General features: G+C 31.4%; 1 protein-coding gene across 7 annotated transcripts in view; it reads left to right on the forward strand.

Moving 5' to 3' along the window:
• The window catches only part of NBEAL1 (neurobeachin like 1), a 150,306-nt gene extending 139,649 nt beyond the window's left edge, over positions 1-10,657 (forward strand). For all 7 annotated transcript variants that reach the window (XM_088794483.1, XM_088794487.1, XM_088794482.1 and 4 more), the window contains 2 exons: positions 949-1,084; positions 3,858-10,657. In XM_088794483.1, the coding sequence (XP_088650609.1) occupies positions 949-1,084; positions 3,858-3,959 (238 nt within the window). In that variant the 3' untranslated portion in view covers positions 3,960-10,657. The remainder of the gene's footprint in view (positions 1-948; positions 1,085-3,857) is intronic.
• The last annotated feature ends 7,146 nt before the right edge of the window (positions 10,658-17,803 follow it).

The following is a 17,803-nucleotide window of genomic DNA, read 5'->3' on the forward strand; positions in this document are numbered from 1 at the left end:
CTATTTCATTCTTCATCTCTTGTATTGAGTTTTTCAGCTCCAGAATTTCTATTTGGTTATTTTTTAAAGTTTTAATCTCAGGTAAAATATTCATTTTGTTCATTGATTTTATTTCTGAGTTCATTAAACTGCCTATCTATTGTCTTGCATTTCATTGAGTTTTTTTCAGAACTGCAATCTTGAATTCTCTGTCTTTTAAGGAACATATTTTCATGTCCATAAGTTTATTGTCTGGAGATTTTTTTCATATTCTTTTTTTTTTTTTTCTTTCGGAGTTACCTTGGTTGTTCATGGTATTTGATGGATTCTTTCCCTGCCTAGGCATTTATGGGAGTGTGAACTCAGAAGCAGGTTGCTACGAGGAGGTATTTTTTTGTTTTCCAGTGGATAGCTCTGGAGTGTTTTATTTTTTCTTGCTATGCTCCAGCTCCTGGGATCTCTATAGATGTTTCAATGTGCATATCTCTCAGTCGTGGTTGCCAGGGAATTATTTGTTGAATTGTTTAATGTAGTTGTTGTAACTTCAAGGGGAGAGATCAAGGGGACTCCGCATACCACCATGCTTCTGACGTCACTCCCAAATTACATCTTTTAAGACAAAGCAAATGCACCAATTTTGTTGACCATACTGTTCTACACACTCTTTTTGAGCTTTTGCCCTTTTTGTCCAACTTTCACTTATTAATTAAGATAAAAATCATTTAGTGAAACCTCATATATATGGCTAGAAGAAAAACATCTTGAAAATAGAGAAAAAAAATCTATTGTTTTAAATAATGATGTAAATGGGCCTCGTGTGTGAGGCACTCAGATTTTCTGAACATGAATCCAACATCTGTAAAATTAGAATGCAAAACTAGGTTATCTTTACGTTAACTTCCAGGTATAAAATTCTATGACTCTATTATATAGACGTAATTATATGTGTGTTTTTTATTTCTTTTCTAGTTTGAATCTCAGCATCAGCCCATTAGTTATGCGATTGCCTATCCACTGTGTGTGTGTAACCAAAGAATACAGCCATATTCTTGTAGGATTAGAAGATGGCAAATTGATTGTAGTGGGTGTTGGCAAGCCAGCTGAGGTAAAACCCAGTTAAAATTTCATTTCTTTTACTGTGTGGGATTCCTTTGGGTCTCCTTCATTCCAGCTGAATCAGAATTATCTATTATGGATAAGCAAATTAGAAAACAAATTTAATTTTCAAAGGTCAGTAAATGAAAAGGGATTAAAGTTAGTATTCAGGAGTGATGTTTATATTATGACGTAATTGAAAGCACACATTTGGCAGTTTCCATGTTTCACTCTATATGAATAAGAAAGCTCTTTTATTCTCTGTTTTTCTAAGTCTAGATTCAGGACCTCTTCTTGAAGTTTTAGTACAAAAAAGCCTTTGTAAGAAATGAAATATAGACTCAAACAATAAAGCTACTTACTTTATTCTCTTCATATTAGCTTTATTCATAATAGTCTCAAATTGGAAATAATTGAAATGTCTATCAACAGGGAAATAAATTTGGCATAATTGTACAATGCAATATTTCCCAGCAATAAAAGGAGCAAACTATTGAAACATGTAACAACATAAATTTAAAAATTATTATGCCAAGTGAAAGAAGGCAGACATAAAAGAGCACATACTGAGTAATTCCATTTATATGACGTTTAAGAACATGCCTAATCTATATAAAACTACTTACTTTAATTTCAACAAATACCAGCATTACTGTATGTCAGTTGTCCTTTTTTAAAAGCATCAGTTTTTACTTGGAACTACAAATATCCCCATATAATGTGCTAATTCTCAATAAATTTCCTATAGTCACTGTAAATTTATATGCCAGTAGTTTATCAGTTACTGAATATGCACATTCCATAATTCTAACACTATTCTTAAGAAAACATAGTGAAGTAATTTAGTGAGTCTTCCAGAAAATTTATTGTTAAATAGCATGAAATTAAGCATGATAAATTTTTATTGGTACCATTGGTCTTTTCTGAGAAATCTAAAATATGACATTTGTAGGGGTTGTTTCAAGAGAAGACATTACTGAATAATACACTGTCAATGATTAGAATAAATCTATCACATCACAGGAACCTTTGTGTTTTATAAATATTTTAAGATTTCATTAGTCCTTTTTTTCAGGATATTATTTAAGCAAAAGTTCTTATTAAAGTAATTGCAACAATATTAAGTCTGACATGTAACAGTTCCTTTAGTGCAGCAAGTCTTTATCTTGGTATTTCACTTATATATTAAAATATTTTAAGCGTTTTCCTATTCAGCAGTAATAGAAACTTTCCCAAATAAATTGTGTCCTCCTGTCCTCTGCTAATGAGATTACTGAAGAACTCAACTCAGACTTTACTCTTCAAGTATGCTTCACTTTCTGTGGTTTACTCAAATGCCTTTTAAATTTGCCTGCCTTCCCCTCACCTTGAGTAATTTATCAGTTTCTGATTTTACTAAATTTTTAAAAATGAAATGACCATATGTGCACAGATTATCTTTTAAGAATTGACTGGAAAAAAACATGTAGGCAGCTTCATTTCATAGGCCTCAATCAATGTTGTGTTATTTTTACCAAATAAGTTTTTCGTTCTCTTTGAAAGATTTATGTAGTCTACAACACATAGAATCTGAATTGCGTGTGGATTTCAAACAAAAGTGTTTTTTTAAATCTGTTTTACATCTTTGGATGTATCAGCTGAATCATGGATCTACTTTAGCAAATAATCTAATTGAATACTTAGAATCTTGCATAATTAAAATGTAATTCTATGTGATAGTGTAGAAATTAAATAGATCAATAGTTAGGAAAAGGTTTCTATTTCAAGATCTATATCTAAAAGATCAAAATCTTGATTAATGTGTATTTTTAAAACATGTATCAGTTTTATATATTACACTGTCAGTATGTAATTCATATTTATAAATCAGTTGGTAAAGTGGTAATAGATTAATGAAATAAGTTTCTCAAAATACATCTGGAAATTAAAATGCAAAATTAGCATGCCACGGTGTCTTTTTTGAGGCTTGTCTTTTATCACTCCAATAAATGTACCCTAGAAAAGTAACCATTAAAAAAGAGTGCCAGACAAATCATCATTTAAAAGTAGATGGTACTTGGGAAAGTAATTCCAACAATTCATATACTTAGATTGAGAACTGTTTTCCACATGGAATTTTTTTTTCACCACCTAGAAGTATAAGCATTTTTCGAGGGGCATTACTCATTGATTGAATTAATATTTAATTAATAATTGTTATATGTTGAGAAATGTGCTAAATGGTACGAATTTAACGAGACAAAATGTGATTCTTACCTTCAAAGAGCTATTCTTGTTTTCTAAATTACTTTTTATCTTTCTATTGTTAAATATTATTTTTTGAAAATTTTGTATCAAATATTAAAAAATTTATTTATTTTCATTAGAACATTATTTTACTTCTTATCCCTGTGATTGGCATTAATAGTACTGCATACAAGAGGAGAAAATCTGCAAACTTATGTGTCGTCTTAGCTAGATTAAATATAATTTGAAAAGATTATCTTAATGAAGTGAAATATGTTTTTGTTAGTATATAAAGTAAGAATCTGGTAATTCTGAAATACCTGGGACATTTAATTTAAAAAGTTATATATTGGCGTTATACCATTCTCAACTGAAAGACAATGCAGAGATAAGCCTTTCTTTAATTATTATTAATCAAGAATCATTAAAATGTTAATGATCCTGCTAACAAAAGTATTTTTTGCATTCACAAAATTAATGTCTTTATGAATTTCATTTATCTTTTTTTCCTTTCTTACTAACAGTTATTCTTCATTTCTCTGTATTATTTTAAACAGATGCGTTCAGGTCAGCTTTCTCGAAAATTATGGGGATCTAGCAAACGACTCAACCAGATTTCATCTGGAGAAACTGAATATAATACTCAAGATTCCAAGTGATTGTTATTTTCATCTTTTGTCATCGGTAACTGAAACTTGATTTATTGCTTTGTCACTTTAACTCCATCTCTCAACTGTCTGAAATGTTTCAGGGCTTTTATCCCTGAAAATCACTTTGTGATTACCAAAATTTGGTAGGGTATGTGTAGAAGGATATAGGTTGTATTATTATTCACTGTAAAAATTTCTGATTAACATTTTTGGATCCAATCTTATTAAGTAATTCTTGGCCTACACTAAGATGGATTTGAGAAAATACATCTAATTAGATTTAATGGTCTGTTCCTAATGATTATTATATCCATTTTTAGAAACAAACTTCTAAAAATGAAGTTAGATTCAATATGCTTATTATTCTAAAGAGCAATATTTAAGGTATTTCTAATAAAACATTCTTTTGTTAATCATTTTCCCGTATACTGACCACCATATTTAAAAATACATCAATTTATTTGTGGAACTCCTGATTGGAGGAAATATTTTAGAGGTATCTGTTGCATACTTGGATTTTCAAAACTCAGTATAAATTCCAGGTTTTCACAAGTTGAAAATAAGACTATTAAAACTAGCATATTGGTTCATTCCACTACTACTTAGCACATTACTAATGAGAATTTATTGAAATGTATTATATTCTTAAATAATAAAGGTTGAATAGGAATAAAAGAAACTAGAGATACATTTTGCAGATGTATTTTATTAGTAGTACAACTAAGGAAAAATGCTAATTATGATTTTGACAGTTGAGTCCTTTAAGTAGCATTTGCAGCACAATTTATATCTGCAAAATTCAAAATTTCTTGACTTTTTCTTTACTAAGCAAATACTGTGTTTTCCCCTGCTAATTAGAAGAGTTAGCAATGATATCCAAATATATTACATTTTTATGTAGGACTTCCATGTGATGAATGAATTGAAAAGATATGTATAACTCAAACTAGTCATTTAGATATAATAGTAATTTTTAAAAATAACACATTTCTATTTCATGTTATGTATAACTTTTAGGATTGCAATTGATTTTGTTATACATAACTAATTGTTACATTATGGTTTACTATTCAAGATTTTATAGTAAGAAACTGATAGATTTATTTTGAAATTCAAAGATTGTTAAACCTAGTGCTTGTATAAGGTCATCTTTTGTGTTAGGTCAAAGAGCTTTTACAACTGTGAGTGTCCTTAATCTGAGATTCTATGGGCTTGTGGGAATTTATGAATTTCCTGAAACTGTGTAAAAATTGTGTGTGTTAACTGCATTTTTTTCAAGAATGAATTGTCTCTTGGCTTTCTTAAAGGGGTCTGTGATCAGAAAAAAGTAAGACTTTTCACTCTAATAGCTTCTTAAAATAATAATATTCTTTTTCATTCCACAAACCATAGATTTCCTTACATCCAGTTGTCATCTCAATTGAATCTTTGAGAAATTTTTGCTTTGCAATTCTTCTCTCCTTGTTGCCTACAATATCTAGTACCCTTTTCTTTATAACCCTCTGAGAGAGTGAAAAATTTATAACAAGTAGTAAAGGATTCTGTTTAGGGAAGCTTTTTTGAATAGATTTGTTCTATTTGAGTCAGGACTAATAAAAGGTTATACTAGAAGCATTTTCATCCCAATTACTATTTAGCATAAGTAGCAGGGAGGTTTGTTTACAGTAAAGTAGATATCCTACCTAGACTAACAGTAGATGTTCAGAGCAGTAGAATTACATCTTATATTACTTTGTCCAAAGAGTAAAAACCAAAAATGTAGAATTTTGAGGAAAATCTTTGAGAATACTAGCAACAGTCTAGAGGAATGGAACTTAAAAGTTTATTTAAATAAGCAGCAAATATAGGTTGGAGGAAAAGTAATTGTGGTTTAAACAGTTAAAAATAATTGCAAAAACCTCAATTACTTTTGCACCAACCTAATAGTAGAACTATTGGTCAAATAATATTCTCCTTTAAACAGTTTAGCCCGCTAAATTAAAAATCACTAGATAAAATCAGTGGAAAGATATACTTGGGGGGATTCTGGTGTTTTTAGATGATATCCATAGAAATTATTTCTATATTGTATGATGGGAGATAATATTAATAGTATCATTGGAATGGAATAACAGGTGGGCATTTCAGTTAATGAATCCAATATCTCAACTTGGCTATTATAAAGTCTGTTGTCTTTGCAGAACTTTTCATCTCGTTTTGTTTCTTAACACTGGTGATGATGGAAGTAATAATCTCAGCATCCTGGTGATGAGAGATTTATATGAAGATGATGATTTTACTTTTTAGAGAGTGAGGTTAAGTATGCAAACATAATAGTTGCACTCACTTAGAGAATAAAGAAGCTTTATAAGACTTTTTTCAACTCTCTCCAACCAGTATTCTGTCATTACTTAGGTAAAATTGGAGAATATAAAATAGATCATGGCATGAAAATTAGAAAAGTATGTGAAAATGAAGTTTGCCTAGTTGGTTTAAAATCTTTTAAGTTTGTGAAGTTCATGTCAGCTATGAATAAGTTTCTATCAGTTTTCTTTAGGTCACAGTGCTATTTTTAGGTTATATTCTTTTGTGGGAGAGAAAATACCAACTATTCATTCATCATTAGCAAGGAATATCAGTGAGGCTTTTTTTTTTTTCTCAATGTAAGGCGTGTAAAATTATCCTTAAAGAACTGGTATTAAAAATCAGTTTCATGCTTCTGAAGGAATAAGTGTGCCCTCATAGTAAATTAGAATTTAGATACGAAATTTGAATCTTAATTTAAGATTTTTAAATATTTTTCTTGAATAGGAATAGGCAGATAAATTTGTGAACTTGAATACCATATTTTTCTTTAATGATAGACTCATGGCCTTTACATTTAAGTATATTTTATATTGTTACTACTAAAGAAATCACTAATGGAAATTTTTAAATTGAATTTGAAAAACTTAGCTCCTTTTATATATTTATATTTATAAAATGAGTAGCATTGTCTTTATCACCTTTCCAATGGAAAGATGCAAGTGCATGGACTATATTAAATAAAAATATAATATGTAGTATCATGGGGGCTGTGTGTGTGTAGGTTGGTCTCTTCAAATACGTCACTAAACTTGTCTTCCATAAATAAGTTCTTTAACTTGTTTTTAGGATATAGTTTTTGACTGATATAAGAAATGAAGTATGTTCTTTTTCTTTTCTAAATCTAACCTGTTGTTTTTCTTCATCAGCCAGACACATAGCTTGTCCTAATTACAGTTTCTGTAATCAACTGAAACTGTTCTTTCCCAGTAAGTGACCAGTCTTAAATATTTTTATCTCTCAACAGATACCCATTTTCAATATTCTTTTACCTAATTCATTTCTTTATATACTTGTCATTTCATTTGTTTTAAACTTGACCCTATGGAGAATGTTGTTCTGGAGAGTTTCCCTGCATCAGAGTTCTTGTGATACTTTTTCTTATGACATTAGGCATCATCATTTCAATATTATTAAAATGCTGACCACAACCTTACTTCTTTAATTTGAATCTAGCATTTTTCTAGGCCAGTGTTTCTTAACTAAGATTGCAGATCAGACTTGTCAATGAAGTTTTATAAATTTACAGAAGTCTAGGCACTACTCTGGACTTTGTGACTCTCTTTATTTGATGTTCTTGGTATAAAATAAATAATGTCTCAGGATTATTATATCTTAAAATATTTTACTCTGTAGAAATTATATTCACTCATTTTTATAAATCAGATCTAATATTCACAGGCTTATTTGAAAACACTTTTAATCATTATCTTTGGAGACATTTTATCAAAAATTTGATTGGAATGCCCGCTTGTCTTTGTATTACGTGCTATGGAAACCAAATTTTCTTCTGCATTATTATCATAAACCCTTCTCAGACCTTTCATATTTGAAAATTGTAACTAATAATTACCTTAAAAAAAAGTGTTTGGTTTTATTAATTCCTAGTGACTGTCAGTGAATATTTGCATATTTGAATTAGGTAATGTTTTAAAGCATTGATAATAAGCATGAGTAATAAAATGCTATATTTAAAAACCATTTATTAGGTTGGTGCAAAAGTAGTTGTGGTTTAAAGGTTAAAAATAAATACAAAAGCTGCAATTACTTTTGCACCAACCTAATAGATCCCTTGTAACCTTGGAGCTAGTAATCAATAGAATTTTCCTATTTAAAAGCATTGGATAAATTCCTTCCACTTCTGATGACTTTTGTCGGTATAGCCTCTGTATGGAAATAATCTTCAATTTTTCATACAAAATGTCCTAGTATTACAGAAAATAAAGCATTAACATTTAAGATATTTAGGCCTATATTGGAAACAATTCAATTTTCTACATTAAAAATATAAGTCCATCCCAGATTATAGCAGTTAAGTGATTTTCTTCAGTACAAGAAACTTGTGTAAAAGTGGCAATATTATTAGATACTTTTCTGGTAGATTGTAGTAATTCTTCAGACGCATCTTCTTAGATTATCTCAACTGACAATTGTCACATGTAGATAATTTCTGAACACATTGCAGGATTTGGATCTATGAAGCTAATGGCTTTAGTGAAAAAAAGAAATGTAACTGTATTTACTTTTGTTTTAATGCCTACAATCTTATGAACTGAAAATTCAAAGGAAAAAAGCAAGTAGAGAGTCACTAATTCAACATTTGTTTTCCATGGTATAGTTTTAATATGTTTCCTTGGAAACTTATTTTACAAATATTATAATAATAACAGCACAATTTTGTCACTGAAAGAATTACCCATTCAGTTTTCAAAGTTGACTGTTGGTGGAGTTTTGTGTGTGTGTTTGTGTGTGTGTGTGTGTGTGTGTGTGTGTTTTCACTTATAATATGGCTGTCTTGTTATTTAAAATTTATAACTATTTTTGAGTGTACAAAGTGATTAGCTAGTTATAATACTGTTACAATGTAGTGTTGTAATTTAATTTGAGATTAGAAAACAAGTTAGGAATTGAGACTGGAAAATAAAATTACATTTTATAGGTGAAAATATAAACTTTAAAAAAAGTGTTATTCCAATTGGACCTTTTGAAATGTTATTTTGGTAATAATATATTTCAACATGTATTAAAATTAGAGGTTCTGGTAACCAGTGAACTAACTAGTTAATGATAAATGCTATTTTTGATGTTCCCTAGAAACTTTTCCCTATGTTGTATAAGCAGTGTGGCTTAAGATTTAGTGGGCTCAACCTACAAATTCAAGAAATACTCTTCTTGCATTTTGAAGGAAAAGAAACTTATCTGTGATAGACATATTATTTTGCTCTTCAGAATGCTAAAATTATATTAATAAACACTTGAGATAGTGGTTCTGGTAAGGAGATACCAGTTGTCAGACTTTATGGAAAAGAATTTCAACCTTAATTTCTTACTTAAGGATTAAAGAGAATAATTTTATTTCTTCCTTTGGGATTTTGATTGCTTTTCTTAGATAACCTTTAAATTATTTAATTGTAATAGTTTCTATACTTCTTACAAAATTATGACATATTACAGTAGAACTTACTGTTAAAAATCTTGTACATTTTAGACATTTTTTTCTTATTCTGTTTTTTACTGCTTTCTGTAATTCCTAAGTACCATAACTAAACTTTTTTTGTGGCTACTATTTATTTTAGTTAGCTTTACAAAGGAAAATTGTTAGAAAACAATATGGCTGGTCTGTTCTCTTCAGAAACTCCTAACAGGTCTGGCTTTTCTCCCCCCAGCTATTATGCTTTTAAAGACTTGGAGCAAAAAAATTGCAAAAATTAATCAGAGATCTAGCCAGACAATCATTTTCTATTAAATGCATTGCTATAGAAGTGAATCCATTATGACAGAAAAATATCAAACAAATGATTTGTCTCTTATGTCAGTTTTTCTGGTACCCAGATTAAATAGGAGCATTTCTGTGTTAACACAGAGGGTAACAGTGACTTGAATACGTGTGTGTGTGTGTGTGTGTGTGTGTGTGTATTTGCACATAGTCAATTCAGAGGATAGCTGAAAATTCGGAATTACATATAAAAAAATTGCAAATTGTGCTGCTACTTAAATATTTAATTCAAAAAGTTATCTAGTTATCATAAACGTTCCTTCTCATTTTTCCTACTGGAATTGACCGTGAAAAAGAATATTACGCCTTATTTATATCTAATTATTGACTGTGCAGAACTGACTCAGTGAATATTTGTATGCCAAAAAATAGGTTTTAAAGTTGAGAAAGTTTTAGACTCAATAAAGATATGTAAGTAATTTTTATTAGTATTCTCATTATAATGAAGTTACTGTTAATTTGGTGCAATACATTCTTCCCTTCATCTTTTTAAAATGAAATATATAAGTTGTATGTTTTGTTTTGTTACATCAAGTGCTATTTTAAAATTTTTCCAATGTGTGTATATGAGCTAATGTTTGATTTATTTCTGTATAGCATGACTGAAGATAATTGAAAATTTTGCACTTTTTTTAGTCCTTTGGAAATTTGTATTCCAATAGTTTCTAAGAATGTACATTTATTTTGTACATAATAAATTAGCTTTGTATATGGAAATGGGTTTGAAACAAATTAAAAAAATGTTACTTTCTTCAACTGATTTGTAATTCTCAATTGATAGGTTCTGATTACATCTTAACCTTGGCTAAGTTATTTGAGTAAGCAAGGAATTAAATACAATATTTATTAAACGGCACGTTGATCACTGCTTCTTTCTCATATGAGCAGAATTTTTTCTGTGGTCCTATGTGCATAAGGTGAATGTTATGTTAATTGACCAGTCATATATAATGACAGATATTAAGCCTTTTGTTTTAAAGCCACCTCAGAAAGATGGTTACACTTTTCCCTCAGGAAATGATCATAAGCCAGAAATCTCTATTTGTAGTTAAACAATACATTAGGTCAGGTTTTTTTTTAAAACTTTATTTCCTTTCACAATGAAAGTATTTTATTCATCAACTTTGACAGTCTAAATGACCTAATTTTTCTGTTTTGTTAAGAGTTATAGAACTTAATCCATAGTAAGACAGAACCCAAGCTTTGGTTCAGGTTCTTTGTAGTACTTTTGTCTTCAGATCCAGAACAACAGTAATGAACATTAACCTTTTTGCAGTCTAGCCCCATATCTGCACTATTCACTTTAATTAAAGATATTTTACTAGAATTGGAAACTTCGTGCATTAATTCATAGGTGAAATTGCTCCGGCACAGGATAATCCAAGCCAAGTCAGTTATAGGCTTACATAAGACTGCCTTGCTTTTGTGAAATAAGTCTGTAACACCATACCAACCTTTAAATAGATGTATTTGTTTTACACAATAATACTGGAGATTACATTTTTCACCATATAGTATATCATTCATTTAGTTAGAATCTGAGGTTAAACATTTTTTTAAAACTTTTTAATTGTGAATTTTTTTACTAATTTTTATTTTTTCACTACTGAACTTAGAATGACTTTGCCGGTCTATTCAATTCTTCTAAAACTCTTTACCTATATGTTGTTTGGTGCATTTTCTAAAGTTGGATCCATTTAATTGTAACTTTGCAGAGGTTGGAAAAGTTAGGAGAAGGCTATGGAAAAATTGTGAACTTCCATTATTCATTCTAGTGACATAAAATTCTTTTGGAAAGTAGCTGCCTTTTTACATTATTCAACTTCAACTTACAGCCCAAATCCTTTAACAAATCATGGATTTTCAGAAGAAAATAGTGTGCCAAGTCATTCAGATGCGTCTGATAAGATGATTAAAGAGAAGGTGAAGATGAGTTTAATTCAGCATAGAGTAGTACTTTCAGAATCCTGTTTAAGTGTTTTTTGTCAGAATACTGTGAAGAAACATCACAGAGGGATTTACAAATGGGAAAACACATGCGAACTTGCTTACATGAGAACTTGAACACAGTGCCAAAGAGGTTGAAAAAGAACATTGACAGCCTGAAAACAGTGCTTATCAAATTTTACATCTGAAAGAGAATATGCAGATCATCTAGAACTTTTATTTGAGGTAACAATTTGAGCAACTTTTATTTGAGAAAACCATCTAAATTTTTATTAAAACTGAAAATCATTTTAATATGAACAGTTGTGTTGTATGCAAATATTCTGATTTTCCCATATTGAGTAAATGAGCAGTGATTATATAAATTAATAGTATTATTAACTAGAGCCATAAATTTGCGGAGAGATTTATGCAGGTGCAGACTTTCTCAGAACGGTATTAACTTGAATAACTTGTCATGTTTCAGGATCTGGCCCCAACAGTATCCAAAAGATAAGCTTGATAATGCTAATTAGCACAAGTTCATAAGAGAGTGATTATGTAAATTACAATGTAAATGTACTAATTTATAATGCAGTGTATTAATTTCCAGTGCTCATTCTTTCTGAAGACAACCTTCATTTTATTTCTCACAGTTGCCTTATATACCATCAACAGATCCTAGTGTACTAATGTCAGTACTACTTTTTAAATATGTTGAAACAACAAAATATAATATAAATTTTGAATATAAAGTCAACAATATTGGGCAAGATTTTGAGATATTGTCATATATCTAAAAAACAGAATTGATATAGTGGAAAGGGCATGCATCTAGAACAAAAGATCTGGCTTCAAGTTATATTTCTACTATCCACTAGCTTATGACTTTGAATAAAACATTTAAGCTATCTAGTTCCAATTACTTCATCTGTAAAATAGCAATGTTAATGATAGCTCAGGAATCAAATGAAATGAAGGATCAGAGGTGAGAAATATAGTATTGTAGTAAATAATTATAGTTTCACATTACTGAAAGTAGTATTATCGTTGATTGTAGGGAATCCAGATCATTGCTATATATGTTTAAATATTGGGTAATAAGTATGGAGTTCCTTCATAAAAATGCACTGAAAGATTAATAAAAAATTATTAAACAGGTGAATATACAATACATATTACGTTAAGCAACACAGATTTTAAGATAAAGGGGCTAATCTTATTCAAGGAACTCAGTGATTAGATTATATTTCACAAAAGTGAAATCTATACTTCCCTGGCAAGGGGTGATCTTTTAATAAGAGAGGCAAAACAAGTTTCTTTGCGGTGAAGAGCTGATACCCTAAATCTAATTATCTATGAAGTATTTAACTGATGTATTATATTGTTCTCATAACATTAGATACCTTGCCTTGTTTCCCTTTAAGTTACATCATTGCACTTAAAAGTGATTTTATACATTCCTCTTGCTGCTATACATTACTACAAATTTAGTGGATTAAAACAACATGAGTTTACTCTTACAATCTGAAGATCAGAAATTCAAAATAAGTTTCACTGGAATAAAGTCAAGATGTCAGCAAAGCTGATTTCTTCTGGAGGCTCTGGGGAAAATCCGTTTCCGTGTCTTTTTCAGCTTTTATTAGTTGCCTGTGTGTTCCTTGGCTTATGGCCACTTACTCCATCTTCCAAAAATACCACTTTAATTTCTGCTTCCATCATCCATTGCCTTCTCTGCCTCTGACTCTTCCCTGTGTCCCTCTTATTAGGCCTATTGTGATTATATTGGGCACACCTGGATAATCTCCGGTTTATCTCCCATATCAAGATCCTTAGCTTAATCACCTCTGTAACATTCCCAAATTCCAGGGATTAGGATGCGGGCATATTTGGGTGCCATTATTCAACCTAACACAGTAATGATCATGAAAAACCAGTAGTACATACCAGTTATGCATTCTTTTCCCTTTTGCTACCTGAGCCAAATTATTCCCTTACCAAATGATATAACTAGTTTCACTTTGCAATTAGTATTCACAAATCTTATGTGGTAAAATTATATGGAGGTTTGAAATGAGAATGTGTGTCATTTAGGAAACATTCTGCTTTTAGCTAGTAAGCCATTAACTTAACCAGCATGAAAAGGTGTTTGTTAAAGGAAAATATGAGTTCTATTAATATCCAAAAAATTAATTTGCTGTATTTTAAAAGATAATAAATATTTTACTTTTTTGGAATCTTTAATTCAGGTAAGTAAAATACTGATCAACTAGAAGGAGCCTTTACCACTTAACATTTGCCATAGTTGGTTCTGTTTGCACAGATCTTAGAAAAGATACACTTTAGGTTAAGGGTAACAGATTGAATATAAGTACTGTATTTAATTTTGCTTTATATTAAAATTCTATCAGAACAACAGTGAAGACAACCTACAAGGACAAAAGCATAAACCTACAAGGTTAATAAAATAGAAAAGATAAACAATAAAAAATTTCAGAAGGTGGAAAATTAATGAATGAATGTTAAAGCAGATTCAAAATAGACGAATCTAGATTTACAGGGTGCCTAAGATAATAATTACCTACAGACAAATCTCTCTTCATGTTCTCCAAAAAACCATACAGATAAACAAGAAGAAATAACAACCTAAAAAATCCCATCCTTTCAAAATATCTAGAAGACATAATACTACAAACTTCAAATTACTTAGAAATATAAAAAATTCCAGCAGAACTATCTCTTACGTTTTTACAATACACCTTTGTAGATAGCAAGGAGACTCCAGAAAAATTGAGACTAGGTGAATAGAGGACCTAAGATGAACTTTAAAAAGGAAAAAAAAAGACTCCCAGGTAAAGAAAGCCCATCCTAAGTACAAAAATATTGAAAAAGAGTTTGAGTGGATCAGAGTACTGTATATAAAAAAGGAGGACTTAGTATGCAACATTTGATGTGGCGATCTCAGAAAGTATTGCTTCTTGAGAGTGTAAAAATGCATTCACTTTGGAGACTGGGTGGTGATGGAGAAAAATAAAAAGGGGTAATTTAGGATTCTGCAGGAAATAGAGAAACAAAAATATTGAAAGGCATGTAGTCTTACCCCTCCGTCTCATCGTGGTAAAACAGAAAAATACAGTCCATTATGAGCAAAGACACAAAAATCCTTAAGAGAATATTAGCAGATCAATTCTAGCAATGTGTAAAAACAATAATGCTTCATGACCATGGTTCATCCCATGAATTTAAGATTGGGTTACATTTAAAAATCAATGCATGTAATTCACCATATTAACAGAAAGCAAACCCATATAGTCATCTTAACAGATGCAGGCAAGTCAATTGACAAAAAGTCATCTGTTCAAGATAAAAAATTCTCAGTAAACTAAAATTAGAAGGGAACTTCCTTCATGTAATCAAGGATATTTATGAAAAACCTAAAGCTAACATAATATTTAATGGTAAAAGACTGAACTATCTCTTCCTAAGATTAGGAACAAAGCAAGAATACCTGTTCTCACTACTCCTATTCAAATTTACTGTAGGTCCTAGCTAGTGCAATAAGGCAAGAAAAAAAAACACTACATATTGGAAAAGAAACAGCACAGTATCCTTTTTTGCAGTTAACATGATACGTAGGTAGAAAATCCTAAGAGATCTAACACACTACTACTACCACTACTACTAGAATTAATGATTCTAGCAAAGTCACAGGACACAACGTCAGTATACAAAAAAAGGTTATGTTAACGTTACTATATGCTAGTTATGGCACGTTGAAATTCAAAACAACATAACTTAGAATTGCATTGAAAAATATGAAATACTTGGGAGTACATGTAATAAAATATTTGTAGGACGTGTACGCTGAAAACTACAAAATATTGTTGAGAAAAATTGAAAACCTAGATAAACGGAGATTCGAAGAAACTAAAAAGCTGATTCTAAATTTTATGTGGAAATACAAAGGACTCAGAGTAGCCAAAACAATTTGGAAAAAAAAAGTTGAAAGGCTTACACTCTGATTTCAAGACTTAATATAGAGCTACAGTAATCTGGATGTGTTATTAGCATAAGGATAGACATGTAGATCAATGGAAGAAAATAGAAGCCCTTTAGATATATTCATACATATATAATGAATTATCTACAAATGTTCCAAAATAATTCAATGGGGAAAGAACAGTCTTCAACAAATGGTGTTAGACTTGGTTATCCATATGGGAAAATCATGATCTCTGACCTTTTCCTTACAAAACACCTTAAAGTGAATTATAGGCCTAAATGTAAAACCTACAGCTATAAACTTCTAGATGAAATCATAAGAATACATTTCACAATCTTAGTGTCACAAGCAAAGAATCTTAGTTTAGGAAAGTTGAATCTTTTATAATTGGCTGCAGGCAAACCTGCCTGACCTTTGCCCTGGAGGGTGACATATTGTACAATAAGTAAGCAAATTTGCCTTCTATTCCAGAAGGAAACTCTCTACCTTCTAAGGTTTGCTGTACAAACATCCTGGAAAGGGTATATCCAGAACAAAATGGCCGTTAATACCTACCTTGCGTGTAAGAGACTCAGTTTCCCAACACTGCCCATCATCTAGGTTTTGTCAGACCACCAAGTCTTAAGGACCACAGGACAGAGTCAAGGTGCTGGAGCAAGTAGCCCAGGTCCCATAGTGTTAACTACTGTTGCACCAGTACTCTTTCCTCAGCTAACTTATTTAGTTTTGTAGGTGATCCTATATGATTAGATGGAGGAGGAGGAAAAAGCCTAAGCTTGATTTACAGATGGGATGGTTCAGTATATGGATGAAGCTAAAAGTAGGCAGCAACTTAATTGAATCCTTATGGGCAGTCTTGAAAGACGGTGGCAAGCAAAAACCATCTCAATGGGCAGATCTTTAAAGGTGCACCATGTCATTCACTTTGCATGGAGAGAAGAGGCCCACAGTTAGAATATATATGGAATCATAGGCAAATGAACGGCCTGGCCCACTGATCAGAGGCATGAATGGAAAAAAAAATTAAGATTGAGGACAAAAAGGTCTGGGATAGAGGTATATATATAGATGAACATATGGGAGTGGAAAGGAGTGTGAAGATCTTTTCCTTACGTATTAACACCAGAGATCACCCACCATGAAAGAGGCACTAAACAATCAAGTGGACAAAGCAACCTATCCAGTTCATGTAGTCCCTGCATTGGCCACTCAAAGCTTGTACAGTGAAAGAAGTAGCCACAATGGCAGAAATGGAGACTACATGTTTTCAACAGCATGAACTCTCTGCACTTACCAAGCCTGGTTGAACTACTGCCACCACTGAATGTCCAACTCATCAGCAGCATAATGCAATGCTTAGTACCGATATAGCATAATTCCTCAACAAGACCAATGGACAACTTGCTGGAAAATTGACTATTTTGGACCCCTTCCATTCTGGAAGGACTAGAGGTTCCCTCTCACAGGAATAGACATGTATATTATGTAGGTTTGCCTTTTCTGTCCAAAGGGCCTCATCCAACACCATTATCTTAAGGCTTTGGAGTATTTGATTCACTGGCAAGGGATCACACATAACATCAGTTCAGACCAAAGGACCCTATTTACTTAATAGTGATATAAAGTAAGTGCTAGAGGAAGCCCTTGACAAAGGGATCCACTGATCATATTACATCCATCCCCCCCAAGCTGCCATCCTGATCGAGCATCAGAATGGGTTGGTGAAGCATCACATTGGAGGAAGTTAGTTTACAAGGATGAGGCGTTATCCTTAAGGATTTACTATTCTCATTAAATCACAGCCTTTTATATGGTGCAATGGCTCCAATTAGAATAATGCATAGATCTGGGAATCGAGGGAAAGCAGAAGTAGTACCTCTGACTTTCATGCCTAATGACTCACTGGGAGACTTTGTGCTTCCCATTCCCACAAACTCTGGGCTCTTCATGATTACAGGTCCTAGTCCCCAAAGGGGCACAGAAGACATAGCGAGAGTCCCACTGAATTGTGAGGTACAGATGTTGCCTGGACACTTTGGTTTCCTTCCATCAGCAAGGAAGGTTCAGAGAAACTTGGGATGTCAG

Source organism: Rhinolophus sinicus, chromosome 17 (genome assembly GCF_057876585.1).
Source record: "Rhinolophus sinicus isolate RSI-liver-muscle chromosome 17, RSI-T2T, whole genome shotgun sequence".
Lineage (NCBI taxonomy): Eukaryota > Metazoa > Chordata > Mammalia > Chiroptera > Rhinolophidae > Rhinolophus > Rhinolophus sinicus.